General features: G+C 28.8%; 1 protein-coding gene across 5 annotated transcripts in view; it reads right to left on the bottom strand.

The window, feature by feature from the left end:
* LOC148226105 (netrin receptor UNC5C-like) overlaps window positions 1-23,425 on the bottom strand; it is a 102,834-nt gene that overhangs the window by 67,316 nt on the left and 12,093 nt on the right. For all 5 annotated transcript variants that reach the window (XM_088204711.1, XM_088204713.1, XM_088204710.1 and 2 more), the window contains exon 2: window positions 10,921-11,133. In XM_088204711.1, coding sequence (XP_088060837.1) covers window positions 10,921-10,999 — 79 coding nt within the window. In that variant the 5' untranslated portion in view covers window positions 11,000-11,133. The remainder of the gene's footprint in view (window positions 1-10,920; window positions 11,134-23,425) is intronic.

Here is a 23,425-nt window from a genome sequence, read left to right as displayed (position 1 = left end):
AGCTGGAAAAAAAATCTTATGAATTATTAGAATATTAATTAAAATTAGTAATTACGACATTCAAGACACAATACAAATAATTAAAAATCGTGGTTAAAGAATTTCAACCTTAGTAGATATGAAGTATTAGTTTATTGATATAGTTATAAAATGGAAATTAATCTTATTTAAAATTGATATTATATTTATAATTATATTCTATATTCTTGTTTTTATATAGTATTTATATTGTCTGTATGTTTGAGATTATTAAGTATGTATTGTCTATTTTTTATGCGGCTTAAAAGTATTTTTCTGATCATGGAAATTGCGCTCTAAGTCAATATAGTACTTTTAAATTATTTTCAATACTTTTGCTTCTTTTTGTTTATATTGGGATTTTTAATCTATTGCAAATCATTTAATCGTAATTTTTATATAATTATAATTAAAACCATATTTCAAAAACGTGCTACAAATTTTAATAATTTAATAAAACACAACATTTGGTTTTGCTGAAGCAGCTTTTTACACCTGTGTTTTATGGCATCATTAAGGATTTTTAACGCGAGATTTATTCGAAGGATTCTATTACGCTGAAAAAAACCCTCTCATTATTTAAATATATAAAATTTTATACACACACAATAACGAAACATAACTTAATATAATCCTTAAAAATAAAGCTAAACAGTTTCTCTTTTCTTTTTTTTAACAAAAATATTTTTTGAGATTTTTTTAATAACCACTGGATTAAGGTGTTCCCCATTGAAACTATTATGATTCAAATTTTTTTCAGGCGGCACCCCTTTGGGCCCAGAGCATTAGGGCGTCCCGTAAAGGAGGCTGCCATAAATCAAGCCACATTGTTATCGTCGCGCCACTGAAAATGTTTTGATATCGTTTTATAAATATATATAGTAAAAAAAAGAGGTAAGAGTATAATTTAATAATACACCAGCGGTCCATGTTATTTTTTTTGCCCAACCTTTTTGCCCTTTCTGCGCGCAATTTTAATATGAACATAAAATCCCTTCGTTCATCTGTAAACGCCCCAGGTTCAATGGAGCTCTGATCCGGATTATCATTTGTGCCGACGAAATCTTTCATATGCTGAAATTGCAGTTCTCTAACATTGCGAGAAAGCGTAGTATTCATTTTCCAGATATTCCAATTTGGAGAGGTGTATTTTTTTAATTAGGAAAGTTCAAACTTTTTCTGGGGGTATTACAGGGTTTATTAGCTATATTTTACTATAATACTATAAAATAAGAAATATGATGATACACTATTGCTGTTATTATTTTTTATTTTGTTAATGTGAAATATACGTAGCATATATTTTATATAAACAAATTAGCGTTAGTATTTTTACCTAAATTTTAATTAAATAAGTTGAGTTACATTTTTTACGGGCTTACAATTTTTTTGGGCTTAAAATTGATTTATAATAAATAAACTTGATTTAAAAAGTGATTCATAATTTATAATAACTATATTTATTATCTAACAAATTATTTAAGTTAAATATAAGTTTTAAAACTGCACTTTTAGATTATTATTTTTTCAAATCATTATAATATTATATTTACTAGAATATTTATTTAATAATTAAATCTATACTATAAAACAGAAAATACATGTGTATGTCTGTCTGTCACAAAAACTCCTTCCGAACAGTAGCGACGTGATATTTGCACATATCATTTTGACTGCCATTTCTAGGTAAATTGTGCTATTTTTAACATTAAACTTTTATTAATTTAAAACAAGCTACTGCAATACGTGCCAATAAAACTACTATAGAAATTGAACAGCGACGTACTAACGACCGACTATGTTCTACTGTTATATGTCAAGGCATTAAGTACAATAAAATAAATAAATAATAACAACCTAATTTTTTTATAATGAATTAAGAATGAGTTTGAATCTATCTATTAAATTAGTATTTTTATATTCTTGAGTTTTATTGGACATGAATTTTAGAACTATCTTATTGATGAAGAAGCGTAAATCATTTTGTTATGGTTTACTAAAAACATACCATTAAGGATTGTCGTTTTACTTAGATAAATTGTTATGTTAACTCAAAAATCATCGTCTTAGGATCAACATCCAAAATTCGTTGAACTTTGTATTGTTTTTCTATATTTCGAAAATCCGCTAGATATTTTAAGAAGAAAATCTAGTGTATATAGTGTACTAGCAAAATTAAAAAAAATCTTAAGGAATTTAATGATTTTGGTATAAGACAATCTGAATTTTTAATATATGAGGCAAAATAAAAATTAGTTTATATTTTGTAATTGTCGTTAGCTTATTTAATTTAGTTTTTTTAGCTTGTAATTAAATTGGTTATATATTTGTACTCATTATTACATAAAATAAATTAAATGTACAGAAATATATGGACATATATTTTTTTTTTGTAAAAATTCGAAAATCGATTTAAATTGATTTCCAATTAAAAGCAAAAATCGTTTTTATAAGACGGTTTCTATGCAAAAGCTAAGCGATTCATGTTTTTAATTATCAACTTATATTCTGAAATAGACAATAAATAGTAAATTTATTTATTACTAAGTTATTTATTATATAACATATCTCCTTTCATTTCCTTTTTATTATATTTTAAGAACGGAAGATGCTATTTTAATTTAGTTAAATGGTTAATCTCAAAGTATTATTGTTCGGCAATTACACCTAATATTAAGTTCATCACAATTTACTTGTAAATATTTTAATATCGTATTTACCACAAAATAAATCCATTCTAAAAGTCAATCACATAAATAAATTTAATGATTTAATACAAAATAAATCGATTGTTTAAGAAAATTATGCAAAATAAATGCAGTTGTAAAGTCAATAACTTATTTATAAAGTTAAAAGCAAAATTTGTGAATATAATATAAACATACTAAAAAAATAAATTTAAAATAAATCTAAATAATAATAAAATAAATCTATAAAATAACACACACCTAATAAAATCTTTATCATAAAACTACTAATAACCTCTACTGTGTTACAGTTATATTTTTCGGTAAAACCAGTTAATCCTTCTGGCGATATGAATAATCTTTATTCATGATTGATAAGTATTTTTTTCTGAATTCCAATACTTTTAAAAATAAAGTACGTTACAAAATATATTGTAAGCAATTATATGTACAGTGATTTTTTTCTCTTTAGAAAACACATTTTTAATTCAATACAATTTCTATTGTATTGACTTTATATGTGAATATATTATATTTTTTTTAATATTTAATTTTTATTTAATAAAAAAAATATAATATTGAAATTAAATATAAATTTCTTTTCAGTGAGTTGGCATTAGAATTTAGGGATCCAAGCTTATGTAGTAGTTTATTATACATTTCTCTATGAAATGCATAACTTTTTATATAAATTTCTATTTAACTTCCTTAAAATGTATTTTCTAATATTATATCTATTTTTTTAGTTACTTGAAACCTATCAAACTTTTGTTCGTGCCTAAAAAATTTTGACAACTACCGATATGTTACAAAAAACAGTTTGTATTATTTATATACAATTAACATTCTGGATTTACGTTTTATGAGATCCAAATACAATGAAGCAATTATTTTGAATGATAAAATGTTCCTGGCATGAGTTCACGAGAGCATGTCACCCAGGTAATGGCATTCAAAGCGCTGTCTCCTCCCCGGAGAGCCGATAAGTGAGGACTTCTCGGCCTTTTCACACTTCGTTTGTCTCCCGTGAAATTTCAAGTGCACTCACTGAGCAAATATTTAGATTTTAAATGGCACTTCACTCCGCACCTGGCAATCAGATATAATCAGAAGACGATGAAATGCGTGACGAGAAGCATTTTTCTTGAGAGCTTTAGCAGCCCGATATAAGTATGTGTGTATTTATCATAAACATATTTTATTTGGTGATGATATGATAAATCAGTAAGCAAGGAATAATTTAAAGTTACTTAAGGTAACCGAAAGCAAAAAGTTACATTTTAAATCAAGGCGTGTCGTTAAAAAATAATAATCAATATTTAAAAAATAATTAGTGGCGTACTTAAAAATAACACAGAAATATAATTTATTAACTTAATGAGGTTTCTGCTGTAATATTATGAAGGTATTCAGGTTTAATTAAATTAATATAAAACTGAATAGTCATTTAAAAGAGGCTTTGAACAATATTTCAATTCCATGTATTATAAATTGAATCGGGATAAACCCGCATATTTTTTAAATAATCTAGATCCAGGTAATTTTTAACGGATACCCGGTTATTGTCATTCCAATAAATTATTTGATTTGTCCAAATATGAGCCGTTCACGCCATTTAGCGTATATATTTCGCTATCGGATAAAATGTTGATTATATTAATAAATCCTAATAAAATTTTTTTTTTATAGTTTAACAATTTTTAATGCGATTTTAATGATATTTGAAATAATAATTATTATTTATAAAATTCCGGTAAATATAAATAATAAAAAAATGTCTGCAAAAATAAAATGTGATTTTTAATGCTTTGTGCGTGTATTTTTCTAGAAATAAATAAATTCAGTTTCAATAAAACTGAATTTTTGAAAATGATATAATCATCACTATTTGAGGATATTAAAATCCTATTATTTATTTCAAACATTGCAAACAAGATTTGGTATTTGATATATCGTATGTACGTTTTACAAAAATAATTCAGAAAAAGGCTAAGAAATGTTCAGACACTAAATCGTTAATTCATAATATGAGAAATATTAGTAGCTGGATTTTTACTATACCTATGGCGACAAGCAAAAAACAATTTGGAACTTATGTATCTGGTAATAAAAAAATACTAAACTGGGTGTACTCCTTAAACTAAAATAAAAATTGTATCAAGCAGTTACACACGTTACAGAAGTCATACAAAACTCAGCTCGTGGTACAATACCCCCAATAAAAAATAACAACAAACTAGATAATTTACCCCTACTAGTTAGAAAAAAACAAACAAGTGAAAGAAGCAATAAAATCAAACAAAATGAAGCAACAAAAGAATTCAATACAATACTATCGTGAAAAAAATTATTCTTTCTAGAAAACAACAAAAATAATTTGCGCAACCACAATTGCATACACCATCCATTAAATATTCGATAAGAAATATTCCAACTACTGAAGTTAGATAAGCAAAATCTTAAGCAAATTTGCTTACAAATATATCTTTATACAGACAAATATAAGTAAAAGGATGGTATGAATTTGATAAAGATTCATGTAGTAAATAAAATCAGAACTGTAATTTTAATGTATTATTCTTAAATGATCAGAAAAAAAGTTTGATTTATGGATATATGTTACAGGAAGATATTGTACGTACCCACTCTTATTAGCATTGACTAATATCTATCAAAGTCATGATATCCTATTTACCGATCGGCTACTGTTGGTGAATATTTGATATTATGCCTCGTCAATAGTATCAGAATCATCAAAAATGAACTCGTACAAATGGCGTTTGTTGTAAATTAAACATTAATACTCGGACTCTGAATTTGACGAGGGAGGGCACGCAAAATGGACATTAATATTCATTGTCGGTCCACGCCGCAGCTATTTATTAATTATTTATCATATTATCCTGGGTCGAAACAGACACACAGCAACGATCAGATACTTGCCGTAAACGATAATTATAAAGATGTGAGCTGATTATAAAAAAATGCTTAGAGAGGAAATTATATGGTTTAATGATTATTAAGTAAAGGGAAAATCACGCATTTTAAATTTAATTTTCAATTATATTTTATTAATTTTCCATATCTATTCAGCACGTTTACGTAAACGTAAGTAAACGACGAAGTAAACGAGTCCTTATAAATAACTATTGATCTCTAAGATACACTTATTAGTGTTAATTTGGCAGCGTGACAAGATAAGACACTTTCTCTCTAATTATGGAAGTAATTAAAAAAATAAATATAGCCAAAAAGATTGCCAATTTAGGATGAACAGATAAGGCACTAAAATAATAAAAATAAATATGATATTGTGGGAAAATATAGAAGGGCTTAGATTTATAGATTATGTACAAAATACACAATTTACAGAAGACCATATGTACAATAAATCTAAACCATTAAAGAATAAGCAATAGTTGTAATGTATCTGAATAATTTTAAATCGTCAGAAAAAAAATCTCAATAAATAACAATTGTACTTGCATTATCTAAACATAAAAATAAATAACAATGTACAGAGATTTGATCCATATGGTTCATAAGAGCGTGCCAAGTAATCTTTTGAATGTGTTTTCTTGTCTATGTATAAGCATATCACAGTACAGTAGTATCACTGGCAATGTTAATACTATTTTCGGTGCAACATTAAAGAGCAAGTCAATTAAGTTTTTATCGTACATTTTTACCAAATGCTACTTTTATCCATAAAAAATTGTTGAGAAGCACATGGAAACACTTAAGTTCCGAAGCCATTAAACCCGCATGCCGGATACACTGTGAAATTAGCCAGGACGGCACTGACGAATGCGTTTAATTAATGGTGTGCTACTGCACCTTGTCTTTGAGTGGGAGCAGTGCATATTTGTGGAAGAACTTATTACTGGTTGGTAAGCCACCGCAATTCTTCATCAAAAGAGGTGTGCAAGGATACGCTCTTTTGCCAGTTTCAAACGACCAGAAAATGAAAGATGCATATCTCCGATGTAACACCATAGAGAGAAGACACATAATGTATTATATACATGCATAATATATGCTACAAAATAAAGTTAAAATTGATCACTGTTTTTTTAATTATTAAATGTATAAAATTTTTTACAATAAAATATTTAAGAAATAAGTGTGAAAGGTTCAGATTAAGAAACTGTCATTTGATGACTCTTATTTCTGGCTTAAATTTGTATACTTCTTACTAATAAAATCTACGTTATAATTATTATTGACGATCACTGTAAATATTATATAGTAATGATATAGAATAATATTTAAATTTGTGTTTCTTCTTAGTCATTATGAGTATATTTTTAAATATACCAGAACGTCTGAAAATCTGGATTAAAACGTCAAAATAAAATTTCAAATCCAGTTTTAGATTGATACATATAATCATAGAATATTAGTATCTTCGTTGGTGTTCCGTTTTGATTCCAAATTTAAAACATTTCTGGTCGAGATGTCTAAAACTTGTCGTCGTTACTGAACCGTTGACATATATAATGATCTTCGAATGCGACTGATGCACGATGACGACATTAATCTTTGAAAAATTCAACTCATGGACCGCACCATCCGAATCGAATGGATTCATTCAAAGATAAATATACATGCATGTATTCTACAATATTTTTAGATTAACTTTTGTTTTTGAAAAATGTTTTGATCAAATAATATTTTTCATCAGATGATGTAGTGATCGTTAAAAATTAGGCACGGATTTACAGAATGCGCTTCCGACGCTAATTAAGAACATGTTTAATTATCCTCCAACGAAAGATCAAAGATAATAAACACAGCTTAGGGCGAAACTAAAAATAATTAGTCATATGCGGCACGACTGAATAAAGCGTTGGATCTTTGTTGGGTCAAGTTAGTTGATAGCTTTTTGTTTGATTAAAAAAAAACTATTAAATATTAATCTACATGCCTATTTTTACAGCTTATCTATATTTAAAGTTTTAAAAGCGTGACAAGAAGTAGTTATATTTTAAGTAGATATTTAGTTTTTCATTCGCTAAAAATATTCAAGTTGATTTTGACATAGCATTTTAACTACACAATAAATGCTATTTATACTCTTCTAGACGTAAATTAATATAGTTATGAAAATAATATATAAAATACACAAACTCAACTTATAAGACTTGTATTATACAGTATATATAATACATTTTTCCTACTTTTAGAACAACTAACACATCCATCGGTGAGCACAAACACCCCATAACTTTTCAAGGGTTTCTTGGCAACACGTGTCTCTAGAAGAGGGTGCCACTTCGTCGATTTATTGGCGTCATTATTTAATTTTTGATACTTTCACTAGAGCACATAAATAATTACTTAAATATAGAATTGTGTTGATAATTCCAATGAATGACTTATTTTTGCGTACATTTTGCTGAGTGTTGTAAAGCGCGAGCTCAATAAACAAAATTGTGTTTTGAATAAACACGTTATTCTTTTTGTACGTTTCCTGGAAATCCTGTCAGATTTCAGCGTGTTGTTCTGAAAAGGATGTCACCACATGCTATCTGAGTGTCTCCGGTCGACGTTTTAGTTAATTAAAGGCAACGCCTCATTCATGTACGCGTCCGTCAAAGTATGGGTACTCAGATTTAACAGTGCAAAACTAGATGTGTTTAAAATTAAAATGAGGATATATTTAACTATACAAATATAAAGCAATCCTTATATTAGTAGTATATACTTTTTATATAAAATAAATTAATAACATTCCCAACATTGTTAATTCAATTAATTAATGTATCAAATTATCTTTGTTATGTATCTGTGATGTATACATTTATTATTAGGTTCCATATTGCTTAATATAACATTTATTTATATACTTTTGTAGTAAAAAATGTGCTACTATTTATTTCCACATTTAACCTTAAAAAATGTCGGTTTGTTAGAAACAGAAATTACAATGACACGTTTCGATCATACAATTATATTTTTATGGGGTTTTTACTACATGTACAATTAACTTAGAGACCAGTTTGAACCAATAAAAATAAATAGAAATGTATATAAATGGAAGAGAGATCTCGGGGCAAAACAATTGCGTTAATATTTGTTAATATTTCACGCACCATTTATCGGGATCCCACAGAAATTCCTCGTTACGACCAGAAAATCACATTAATAACACGAGTTTTGTTTTTATTTTAAATATTCTCCGTCATTGAGAGAATATTTCTTTGTTGCAAAACTGTCAGGGATATAATAAATCACCGGATCCACAAGATTACCGTTGCAATTCAATACGACCTTGGGCAATGCCCATCAAGCGAATGTCACTTTCTAAAGGCGTATACCTATTTCGCTGTTTTAAGGTGCGATGCAGCGAATGGCTGGATGATCGCTGTATAGTTGTGATTGATCAGCGAGTTTTCAAGCCCTGGATGCTTAAGCCTGGATTCCGATGAAGAGAAGGCAGTCGCAAACAGCTCACTCGAAGAGACCAGCAGACACCCACCGCCCGCGGACAACATACTGTCATGGGCGCTCACATCCCGAGAGTAACTTCTCTATACGAGCAGAACAACGTCCGCTGTACACTTGCTGCCACGCCACCTACTAGACCTTTGATGATCTTCCACCGACATCATCTCTGCGCCAGATTCTCCACCACCACTCGGAGAAAACATCTTATCATTTATCGTCTGTCGCAATTGTCATATATTATAATAAAACTAAATACCAGTAAGCATATCATTGGCTACGAAGTCACACCGCTGGGGTTCTCAAACTTTAAAAAAATAATTATAAAATATGTGACACTTGTTCATAGAGAAGAGATGCAGTAGAAGTCGCAACAGCAGAGACGAGACTGCATCGATACTAAAGACATCGGCGTATCATCGAGAAAGAATTACGAGAACTTATCGCGACAAATATCAGCTACTTCACAGAAATCACAGCCGACAATAATACAATATGACACGCCAGCGAAGACCCCAACTTTCAAAACCTGACATTTAAATTCTACCAGTCACCGCTCATAACCAAGCAGAGAGTGCAGACGGAGGAAGACGTGACAGAGACGCACCAGGAGAGACGCCAAGAAATCACAGCACGAGACACATCAGTGGATTATCCAGCATCACTACAAGACACTACCGACGATTATTCCACGTTATAAAATAAACTATTACTGGCTTTTCCTGTGTCTCTTTTGGCTAGAAAGTCACACCAATTTGGCCTCAAGTCTCAAAATTGTAGTGACTTTTAAAATAGCTACTTTCATTTAAACATATATATTTGCTATATAAGGCATGAAATTTCAGCCTAAAAATAGGAAATAATCATAAAAAATACCTTTAGTAAATTTAATAGAAACACAAAACATATATAATATATAAATATTTAAACTTGTTATATGTTAATGAATTTTATTGTAGAAATAATAAGAAATTTTAAGGATTATACTATATCACTTAAAATATATCACAAATCACACATTTCATATATATACTTTCTGTAAAGTTGCCAATTATTTAGAGTTAGACTATCTACATTCAAATAGATATACAAAAAAGTGTGATTAGACAAAAAAGGATGAATAGTCATTAATTTGTCAAAAAAATATTCAAAAAAGTTTTAATTAGGTTACAAAATAATATATTCATACCAAATTTTAATCGTGAGAAAGGCTAATAAGATTTTTTAATCATTAGGGAGATATTTAAGAGCTGATTCTGTTAAAAATATTAAATATGACGCAGCATATTTGTAGCCATGTATTAATAATATATTGCTAGCTACCCCTGTATTTAATATTAGCAAAATAATATAGAAATAATACGCTTTTCAGTTTATTCAAAGAGATTGTTCATTGTGTTTCCATTATGTTTCCTCTAACATTTCTTACCCTTTGTCGTGCTTCGGAACAGAAAAAATACACACAACACGCAAACGCTTTTCCTCCATTATCTAATTAGCTACGCTGCAGTCACGCGGTGAACTACCTTAATCCATTCGGGATTAAGTAAGATTGTCTTATTCTTATTTATATTATTCCCTCGTGAAAATTCAATTTCAATTAACTAATTAAACAATTAGGCCACTGTTTCAGCTTTAAACCGCAAATTTTGTTCGGTCAGCTTGTAAAGCGCGGAACAAACAGTGAGTCGTTTAATTGGCAATCTAGTGCGCTGCAAAAACGGTGTAAATTAAATTGTTAGTTAATGAATATGAAATATATAGTTACCTTCATCATTGTCAGCGGGTTTAGAACACTTTCCGGTAGCTATTAGGAACACGAACCACAACCGTATGGTAAAACGCATGTTTTAATATTAATTATCACAAGCATTTATTTGCGAATGTTACGGTTAACTAAACAGCACAGTTTTGTTCAATTGATCCATTTTAAGCATTCACATGATTCGATTATTCACTTTATAGCATTACGAACTGGAATCTGTAACAGAAATACAATATAAAAAATATTGAGAAATGTAAGCTGGTATATAATTTATATTGAAGTAGGATTTTTTAAATATTTAAAATCTAATAACATTATTTAAAGAAACGAAGACAACGACAACGATAAGTGGCACGCACAAGCGTTTATATATTACTGAGACGCATAAACGCGAAAAAGTAGGGTGTTACTGATAAATAGGGTATTTGCTTAGAGATCTATCAGTAACACGCCACTTTTTCGCGTTTCGAGTTCATCTATCAGTATTTTTTTTACCCTGGCGAACAATGCCAAGGATAAGGGACCTGTCCCTATCTACCAGTAGATAGATTGTCACTTTACCAACTTGAAGCTATAATTATAAATTAAATGTAAAAGTATATTATATATTTTACTGTGTCATATATTGTAATAGCGTAGCATATTTATTTTTTACATTATTTAAAAATGTTTTTTTTTTATATAAATATAATATTATGTTTATATTTATAGAAAAAAAAAACTTTTGGGTCGCCGTGTATACCACATTCCTTATAAACAAAGTATAGCGTGTTGGATATTTCTTTAAGATCGAGATTCAAACTTTTTTATCTTCTTTAGAGGTTCTTTTTTTATTATGAATTCGGACATTCGACACTTCGCCTAGGTCAGTTTTTGTCGTCTTGGCCCACATTACCGTTCCCCTGAACATGTCGCGTGATCCGAATTATTTATGACCACCGCCGATATCTGTCGCGTGACAGTCGACATTTTGTGTGTTCGTGTAACAGATTTTAGTCAGCACCTTGTCATTAACGTCGACGGGCGATACAATAAAAACCGAATACGAACAAATCTGGCCAATCGCACAAGGGCGTGGGCGAACCGTGCACGAAACCAATGTCGAACTGAACTATATTGGATGTAGGATTTGACTGATTTTTTCATGCAATATCTTAAACAGAAATATATTTTTTTATAATTTATTGGGAAATTTGTGTTTAGATATCGGCAGGACATGAAAAACTGCTGCATGTTATTGATAAAAGTTAGTCTCAAATTTCAATTCCTAAAAAGTTGTTATCATGCTATAATAAAGATATTTTGATATATAATTTACCAAAGTATAACATTAACATTAACAAGAACTGTAGAAAAGTAGGCAAAAAAATTGTTTATATTATACAATAGTTGATTAAATTTGTATCTCAGATATAGAAACATTTAATATCATACTAATAGAAGATAAGAGTTTGTTTGTTAAGGCTCATCGCGAACTTGATCAAAAGCTTAATTCTAAAGACTTTTTAATTTATTTTATTAATTCATATATTTTTTTTAATTTATTTAATATTACTACTATTACACACTTTAATAAAAACATCAGTCAATACAGAGGATATATAGCAATCATCCATTACAAACGAAAAAATCCATTGCAAATAATCTAATGGACTTACATACAAAAAGATATTGCAAATTGTTTATTTTAAGAAATAATTTTAAGTGATAATTAGTAATATTAATAAAAATAATACTTCAGAATTGAGGCTAAAGACATGAAAGATAAATTCCCATACATGTTTTCTATTTAATATCGAAAATCGAACAATTAATGCTTTATTCACCTAAATCAGTTCTTTAGTTCTCTTTTTAAACCTATATTTTTTTAAGAAAAGGCAGTTAATAGTTATTTTAATAAGATTACTTCCAAGTTTTAATATGTTATTATTTTTTTTTAAAACCTTACATTAACCCTTAATCTAAAACAAATATGAACTAAGAGTTTTAATATGTAATACTTATTTAAAACCGTTCAAGATTACTGTTAGCGAAGAGTGTTGGGAGATAATTGTTTGTGTTTAAAGTTCACCGTTTATATTATAAAAGTTATGTTAAATTAGTTTATTATTTTTTTTTAATTTAGGGGCTGATTCTGGAAAATAATTTTTACTTTTTCATATTCTTGCAAAATATGTATATATGTTATAATGATGTCGGACCATCATATATTTTTTTTATTTACAAATTAAAATTAATGCATTTGAAACCCTTATAAATAATAAAAAAAAGCTATTGAAGCAATCTTTTCTTGACTTAAAGCTACCCTAGGGATGAATTTGACTTGATTGGCTTCGTTTTATTGATTTTCTTAAAATAAAACACTTAACTCCCCTGAAAAACGCATGTATTCAATCACGCAAATACCAACGCTTCTCAAACATACAATACTAATAACGTGTTTGGAATCGGTCTCGGTAATACGACAAGCACTAAACTTGGATTCAGATCGCAGATTCGCATTGTTCTATTGTGTCTTGATTATTATTTGGATCACGTATGGCAGTACGCCAAGTTTGCCATTCTTGGCCAAGTTTCGCATTCTCACGTTGTAAATTCCGCGAAGATCTGCCGCAAAAGTTGAGAATCGCTGATTCGGCGACACGTCCGCGTACTAGTATTTTTCCTAAATAACTCAAACTTTGACAATATCTAAACCGCGTCACGTAGTATCTTGAGCGCGCGTCTTCATAAATTCACCAACAGGTCTCAGATAGGCTTTATCACTGTTTACATAACAAGTAAAAAAAAGTGATAAAAATCTTACGATTCCCAGAATGTGGGTCGTGGTTTTTGAGTTTTCTCCCCCCTCGACCGAACCACCCGTATATTTTTTATATCCAACATATTCTCGAACTTTTATGAATCGTTAAACAGAACCAAAGTTAACGTTTAACGACCGCCCGTTGGACCCGCAAAAATTATGCGTAGCGAATTTTCTACAGGAACATGAAAAAAGTTTGACTATAAATTTAATTAGAGAGCAAGCTGGCGACTTGTGCTTTATCTTTATCTCCCATATCTAAATCATTTTGGACCCTTCAGGGTCAGGTGTAGTTTATCATACCGAAGCGATGGCCAAAAGCAGATTAGATTTTTATCATTTCTTCTTGTATTAACGTTTAACAGTATGCTGGACAGCATTAACGATTTCATGCCATGTCATCGTGTATCACGTGGGATTTGAGACGTATAACCGTTAATTCACAATCAACATACGGTCGCCCCGGGTGAGATATCCTTCATCAGCCTTTTGGATGTTTTAATCTGAAGATACCATCTTGTGCCACTTACTATTAAAATTCTAAGAAAGAACCTTATGTGTTTTAATTAAAAAATAAAATTTAAGAAGGTTACGTTTAATTGCAATTTCCTGTTGTTCTAACAATATATACCTTGAGAATGTAATTAACAACATTGAAGAAGGTTGAATGATTTAGATCTGGTTGCTGATCACATAATAAATTACCATGATATGACTTCTCACTTTATACTATTTTTTTCCCTTTTTACTGCGATTTACATTTTTAATTACATTAATTGCCTATAAAATAAGCGAAAAATACTATAAATAAGTTTACCATTAAAATAAAATTTATGGACTTTTTAGATCTCCTATGATATACAATAATATATAGATGATGTTTTTTAGGCTAGTTAAAGTTTAGCAAAACTCATAAACTCACATTTGTTATTTTTTTAACTATTTTAATTTAATTTTAACTATATATTTATGTGTTTTGACGCCGAATATGTGTGACTTTGTAGCCATAATATACGCCGAAAAAGATAAGCATATATAAATTAATACATATGGAAATGTATATGTCGCTATCAGATAGTGGAGTTGTAATGGTAGGTCTTGAAAGTCTTTAAGAGTTTCCGCTGGAGTGTCGAGTTGCATTCTTGTCGGCTGTGATCCGTCGTGATATATTCCAGTGATAATGCTGGATGATTTTCTGTCTCGTGCTGTGACTCTAAAGCGTCTATCCTCCGTATCGCGTCTTTCGCCGAATTTCTGGAGCAAGTGCCACATATTTTATATTGCTGGTTCAAGACAACTTGAAACTGGGAAACTGCCAAGGGGGTAATTTTGGCGATTGTTAACATAGGGGAACAAGGATAATAGTATTTTGCGCAGATAGAAACATTTTTCTGTATTTTCTGCTACGTAAAGATGATAACGATTGATTAACGTCTCGGGATAAATGTGCTAGTAAGTGAGCCGTGAAAAATTAACAGTTATTAATGTAATTACTTAGGTCAAAGATTTTTCTTCAATTGTTGTTTTCAAAACATATTAATTTCTCGTATCGTTTGTTTAAATTGTCTTTAGAATGACCTCTAAATTATAGCGAATTGTGCAAAAGATTGATAATCCCACAGATAAATATGATTTAAAGCTTAGTTTTAAGTGAGAAAATTATTCAAGCATGTTTTTATGTGTTAGATATAAAATAATAAAAATAATTTGTAAGTATTAGTATAAATATTAGCTTGTTTCATATATGGTGTTTAATTGCTTATAATTTTAATGCTATAGATCAATCCCTTTTCATAAAAATATATTTTTTAGAGATTATGAAGTCGTCAATTGCCTTTATATTACTTATCATTATTGATTATATTAATAAATATATGAGGATTTTCCGTTGTAATTTGACATGCCATACAACGAGGTAAATCTGTACCAACTGAGTAAGTCAATAAGATATAATGAATACCTACGTGCAGTGGCGTAGCGAAGGGGGGTCTAGACCCCCCCTTCACTACGCCACTTCGCTACGACCCAAAAATCCAGAATATTTATTATTTACTTATGACATATACTTATTACAATTTTGAAAATATAATTTTAAATAAATATTTTTATATATAATGTACTGTATATTCTTGCAGATTTTTCGGAACGCATCTTCAAATTAAATATGAAATCAATGTCTTCATTTACGGTGCTGTTTATATAATGGAACCTATCTTATGATTTTCTATGAGTTCCTTGCCTTTTTTTACGCGGTTTCTATTTACACGGGGTTTGTGAAAAACGTATCTATCGCGTAAATCGGGGGATGGATGTATTTATTTTTCAGAAAATCTGATGTAGAAGACAACGCGAAATCATTACAATTATCTGTCTCCTAAAACAACTTGAAAATTAGAGAATATATTATAAAAACAATATAAAATCTTTATCACAGACATTTTTAATCAAATTCAATCGCAGAATCATTGCATTTAAATTTTTGTTTTGTACTAAATTAGTAATATTTTAAATGCCATCTAATGAATATTTTTTTTATGATTTATTATTAATATAAATATGGTAATAAATAATAAATTATATTACTTACTAAATCATTAAGTGACAGCAATTATGAGTTAATAATGATGCTATGCTTAAATGCATATTATAACAGCATATAAATCAAACGGGATAAATATTGTTAAACAATATTGCCTGTCGTTATACTTCGTCATAAATTCACCTAATTACCCAACAATTGAACCACCACACGTAGCGACCTCTCAATTTCTCTATTAATGGATTAAAACTTTGACCAAGTTATTCAAAACTCCCGTAATAAATTTCGGGTAATGGTTTCGGGCTTAAAGTGAGTTCGATACTCAGTCTCGAAAATTTCCTCATTACGGATTAGCATAGATAAATCACTTATAGAATATTCGAAGCGTCAATTAGGCGCGTAATTGAAGCCGAGTATTAAATCGAGAGACGATAAAAAATATATACCGCTAATTAAATATTGGATAAATGCGAAATTTGATACTCTTCCATTCAGAGCGTTTATAAATGGCGTACCTATGCCTATGTATATTATAAAGGAGAAACTTTTCTCGAGACGTTAATGAAAGAACCGAGGAAAAGGAACGAAACGAGACGATTGATTACCAAAGTGTCAGCTTTGAACAGTGAACAAAACAAATGATTAGCCATAGGCCACGGGATTCATCCTCTTTGTTGTCATTCTTCATCTTTCATTCGGACGGAAGGGAATAAGGACTTTGATTGTTTGTGCTATTTATATATTTATCTACCTATTTTTACTTTGCGCCATTTGCACGAAATTCGCATTACTGCTAATAAATTATTTTTTGAATGGTATATAGAAAAACAAAACCAAAGGGTATTTCTAATTTTATTAAATAATATAATATATTTTCCCAATTAAAAAAATATTAGTTATACTCTACATAACACATTTAACACACTACGAATACAATTCATGCTTATTTCGTAGCATGGTAGTACAAATTTAAGCTGGAGCATTCATCTGCAAAGAATAAATGCTTTGCATTAGCTAGTTCTGCTACCGATTATTGACCAAGTCTATCTCTCGCGGTACCACATGATAGATTCATATAAAATATAAGCTATTAGTTGCTATAAGATATTGATTATATAATAGCTATTAAAATCTAGTAGCCAATGCATTGATAAATTGTTTTCATTATTCACTGTGGATTTGGAGCAAAGCACTCAGATGAACAAGTTTTATAGAAACCGATAGATGCAGTAGTTTCTCGTTACATTATACTACGTATTTATTAAAAGCAAAAGTGAGAAAGAATAAATATATTTTTAATATTTAGGTAAAGAAGGATAAAATTATTTTAATATTTAGAGACATCTCTCGTTCATAATTGTAATTATTTATTCATTAATTTATAATAATTACTAACTATTAATATAATATAAATAAATTACTAGTTACGATTACGAGCGTTTTGGTTCCCATTGTATGGTGTTAACTTGAAAACTTATTTTTTATGATATTGTAAATTTTAATGTTTATATGATACGTTAGAAAATAAATAAATATATATCAGTTTACTTTTAAAATATTTTAAAACATATACAACAATTATTTATGTTTTTAACCATTAGAACATAATTTTAACTATTCAAATATTTAATATAAAACAAGAATTTGATAAAAATCTTTATATCTTAATAGTTTTTTATTTTTCCTTGGCATTTTTATTATTTCATTTTATTCTGTAAAAGTATGTATAATCTCGACGATTCGATTCGATTACGATTTCGCTCGAATTGTATCAATCTAAAAGTTCCACGTTTTAAAAAGGTATGCGTATTCCAAAAATACTTTTTCGGTAGGTGGTTCGACGGATCGACTCACCCCATATCTGCTATCTTTTGATAATTGAGTTTTAAAGTTTCTAGCGAATTTCGCCATAAAATTGAAACATTTTCAGAAAGTTAATCCGATCGAACAAAATTTGAGTCGGCAAGGCGATGCATGAAACGACTCGTTCATTTTAAAAAATTAATTAATAATAAATATTGGATGAATGTTAATTATGCTTAACTTCAGATTTTTATATATATATAATTACATACATACATATATAGTTAATTCAAAGGTCGAGACACTTAACGTGATTAATTTCGCTCGATACGTCCGAGGAGTCTTAAAGATTTTTAAGAAGATGAAACGAGGGAGGGTGCGTGAGGGTCGTCTTGTAAAATGGTCCATTGATGTCTTGCTTTGTAGATCCAGTCGCTCGTAAATAATAAGTAGCCGAAAGAGGAGACAATTAAACAAGGTTGCGTCGAAAATTGGGAAAACTGGGAGTTGAGTTGAGTAATTGAGCGAGTGGAGGATAAGGAGAATCGTAAGGGAATGGACCTTTGGTTGCGAGTAACCTTTGTGTCGACTAATTTAAATTATGCTTCAAGCACATGTCTTGTCCTGGCAATCTTTTACTAAAGTTTATCGTTTGGTGATTAAATACAAATATATATTTACATTTACTTAGCATATTAAACGTTTCATATATAGCGATCTTTTCGTTAAAATTTAAACCTACAGAGTTACGAGTGTTTAAGTTTTTATACTTGTCGGCATTTTGCAAAAAAATTGACACATTGGATTTTGCTAGCAAACATATACAGGGTGCTTAAGAATTATACACTGTCACCAAAATTCAACTTTATAAGCTTACACTGATCTTAACTATATTGCAAGTATTATAAGCGTATGTATAGTGGGTCGATCGACTCATAACACTAAACGTGTTTTGGAAAAAAATCTTTATTTTTTTAAACGGTATCATAAGTATATTTAAAAGCACTATTTTGTATCTAAAATTCAAGTCTATATCTTTAAAAGAAACCAAATACTAGCGTTAACTATATGCCAAGTCGCATAAAAGCTCGTATGGTGACCTGGTCAATTTACAATAAGACTCGTTTAAAAATTTTTTTTTAAATATTTTTTAAATGCAAATTAAGCTTTTAAACACTTTTCACATACATTTTGTAAAAAAAAATATTTTTTTTTCATACAGACCGTACAGGGGGTGCTCAGTAGCTCTATACGATACTAAAAATTTAATTTTAAATCTTCAAAACCAAGCAATTAAGAGCGTTAACTCTTCTGAAAGTCTCAAAATGGCTCGTATGGGGGTCCGATCGAACTGATACACTTGTTTTGAAGCAAAAAACTATTTTTTTTTAATATTTTATTTAGATAATGTTTATGCTTTTAATATATTTAGTTGTTATTTTTGGTAGCACTACTAATTAAGTATGGAAAATAAATTTGCTATAGTATTTTCACAATGTATGATAAAATTAGATACTACACCTGAGATATTAACTTGGCTTTTTGCATTTATATAATTATTATACATTACTTTTGTAACTAAACTTTTATTTTAGATACAGCTTTACTAACCATATTTTATATATTTTTTTATTTTAATAATGCAAATGTACAAAAAGATTTGTTTTACAAACGATACAGGTTGAATTTGTATATCATTAGGTATTTCACTAATATTTTGGCTTCAGATTTTGTTTATTATATTAAATTATAATAGAAAGCTCTTTTTTTTATGAATAATTAAAAAAAATATTACGAGTGTAATGTTTTCAACTTATTTAATAGTTGAGTTTGCGTTCTGTAAATATAATTATGAATTTTATAAAAAAGTACATTTATTGCTATTTAAATCACTACAAAAAAGTTGTTGATATTTTTTAACAAATGTGATGCTTAAAATCTTCTACTGTACTAGTTTTGGACTAGTATGTAGTATATGAAAATATATTATTAAGATTATATTTGTTATTTATTTATTGCTTAGTGCAAAAGAGTGCAATAAACTAAAAGGTTAATATATATTTTTGCATATCTACGATAACAAAAAAATATTGTTAAAAAAATTTGTATATCCAAAATATGTTCATATTTTAATATATATATCATATAACAATGAGCTTAAAAGCCTACATTTATTTTTTCGTATTTCGTATTATTTTTACTGTATTTTTTAAGATCAAAAATATGTAAAAAAATAAGACCCCACAGAAAATAAAACTAATGATACTGCTAAAAGAAAAAAGGGAAAAATTGTAGTGTCATCCAATCCATTAATTCACATTCTCTTTCGATTCGATGAGTTTTTTGACTAGATTGTATATTTGTCAATTAACGTGTTGTCATGTGCATATTAAAGTTTTTTAGTCCTAAGACCCAAACACTGTTTTCTATATATTTCTTTAGTACGCTGAATGTATGTATGTAAAAAAAATATTGCCGGAATTCTTTAAAAGTTTATGATTCACTCCCACTTTTGAAGCCCTCATATCTTACAAACGCTTTAATTTATTATATTACGATATAATCGACTAAATGAAAATCACGCCATTTTTTATTTTCGCTTATAAAATCGGTCATTCTGTGTGAAACGAGCCAATATATCCAACTTGCGTGTTAGGCGGCATGGTATCCGTCCGACACTGTAACACCCTCCAAAAACTTTATGGTTTTCAAAAACGCAATAGCAGGGGCAGCAAATTGACTCAGACCGCACAATCAGTCCATCTCATTCTTTGGATGTATTCATTCCGTATGCACAAGAACCCTTTTGTGTAATATTACAAAACGAAAGCCTAGCGAATAACCCCTCAGTTTTATTAATTGGCCTAGAATGCGGGGTTTGTGGACTATAATACCCCTTCAAGTATAAATCTTTCTTAAATATGTATGATATAAGGGATATTTATACATATATTGATATGATGACGGATACAACGAAGCAAGTCTTTCATTGATGTTCAAAATAAAAAAAAAACACCCATGTCAGACACCCTACGATATTTCCTATATTATCAGAAGGATGGGTCGTTTCATTACTTTATCCCTCGCTTATCCGTTTGGTAATCAATCATGATTTGCCATCGAACGTCTTTGAACACGTCCAACGGTGTGGTTTCAAAGTTTTTTTCCTTGGACCCTAATGTTCATGATCGTTCGCAAGAGCTTTAATGTGCAGGATTATATATTTTTTTCTTACTTTTTACACCTACATATTTGGAAGTATATTCGTACGTAACACTAGCAGGTGTTCTCTCTTCGTATTTATTTTCGATTGCTACCCATATGAGCTTGTAATCCCAGGTGTAAAGGAGGTTGAATGCTAACCTTAATGAAGGACGCCCTAGGCGTTTATGGTCACCACTCCACATGCATACAGTAAAACGACACATGGCGATGGGTTGGTGAATAAAAAATAAGGGTGGTACCCTATCGTATCAAATTTTTAACTTGCAAAAATCCGGACGTATTTTTTATTAACGAGTAACGAATTGAACTGTAAAACTTTTTTTAATTGCGGAAAAAGTATCATATATATTAAAAAAAGTACGTTATTCATAATTAAAACGAAAGTAAAAAAGGTGTTCAGAAAGTAAAGATTGACTGAAAAAAAAATACATGTCTCACCGTGCTTATTTAACACATAAGTTTAATAACAGTGACAACATACATATGTCTTTCTATACCTTCTATATATTTCAATGTCACTCCTATATGTATCACAAATGCAATTTAATGTTGCATTCAATTTACGACGAAATATTTAAATATAAAAATGAAGATTAATTACTAGATTTTGCTAAATTAATAAAAAAAAATTATAACATCGTAGTTTTATTTTAATTTTATCCAAATATAACACGCATTTAATTAAAATCTTACGGCTTAAAATGTTATATTTAATACAAAAGCTTCCTCATGAAAAATGATAATATTATTTTATACTTTTTTTAAATGTAAACAATATATACAAATATGTCCATTATACAATTTCTTCAAGTAACTAAAAATAAAGCATACAATTAAGGCATTTTAGGATGGTAAAAAATCATATCTACAAATGAAAAACGTGCATGTTTATTAATCTTGTTTTTAACATACATTTACTTTTCAGTGTTTATTGAGGTTAAGTCCAGACTTTTAAATGTTTTGCTAACTATATAAATTTCTTAAAAATAATAACGTTATTATGGCAAACAAAACCATTAACAATGTGTACTGCACAGAGATGCATTTGAAGTTCAATAAAACAGTTAGCCAAAAATACCGAAACTTTAAGCTAAAACACATTGTGATGTTCTTAAAAATGTATATCTTATATGTAATAAACAAATGTCGACTCAAAATTTTATTTATATTTTGTATACATATATGTTTCTTCAATTGTAAAACAAAAATTTGGGTTCTTTTACCAATAATTGGTAATCCTATGTAAAAATAATGTATACAAAATATTAAAATATGCAAGCCAACAAAAATATTTGGATTTTATGAGTAAATAGTATAATTACAGGCTTCTTCAATTCATATTTATAATTATTGTGAACAATTAACAAGCATAAACTTCGCCCTTCGAAGAGAAAATTCTAATTTAATAAACACAGTGGGCGTTGTCTTTTACTATGTTAAAGCACATGTGTCAATTATTTTGAAGCAAAATAAAAAAATAAAAAATTGTTTGGGATATTATTATTAACTCAGCATATATTCTGGAATCTAGACATATAATTTACATGTCTGTATATGTCTATGAATCTAGATATTGTTTCCTCTGATAATTTATTACAGATTTTGCATCAAAGAAAAATAATTATTAACAACTATTAAACCATAAGCAATATATTTAATAAAAAAATTGTTTCTTTTAGTTATTAGGTATAAATTAATGTAGGGGTAAATACAGTACAAAAAACACTATATTTATAAATTACTTAAATTATTATTAACCAGATTCTTCCAATTTTTATTATTTATTAAAGAATTTGTTGTCAAAAGCCTATCAAATTTCATTACAAATTAAATATAATACCAACAATGTTCGAATAGGTAGAACATATGTCCGAATTTGACACTTACCAGGTGTCGTAATTTTTTTATAAATAATACAACATAATAGGTATCATATTATGTTCATGATAAGTTCTTAACCCCTCTTATTGTACATCTACTATTGTATATTTGCATTATATAATAGCAAAAATATTCACTTAAAAATATAATTTTTTCACACATTTTATTTTGCAATAAATCTACTACTACAATCACCAGATCATCATGATACTATATTTTTTGAGGTATTCATTCAACGGTAACTATTTCGTTTACGC

The sequence above is a fragment of the Plectrocnemia conspersa genome, unplaced genomic scaffold, assembly GCF_051122295.1.
Source record: "Plectrocnemia conspersa isolate PC_06_02 unplaced genomic scaffold, ASM5112229v1 ptg000014l, whole genome shotgun sequence".
Lineage (NCBI taxonomy): Eukaryota > Metazoa > Arthropoda > Insecta > Trichoptera > Polycentropodidae > Plectrocnemia > Plectrocnemia conspersa.
Note: the sequence above shows the minus strand (reverse complement) of the source record. Positions and strands in the feature narration are given on the sequence as shown.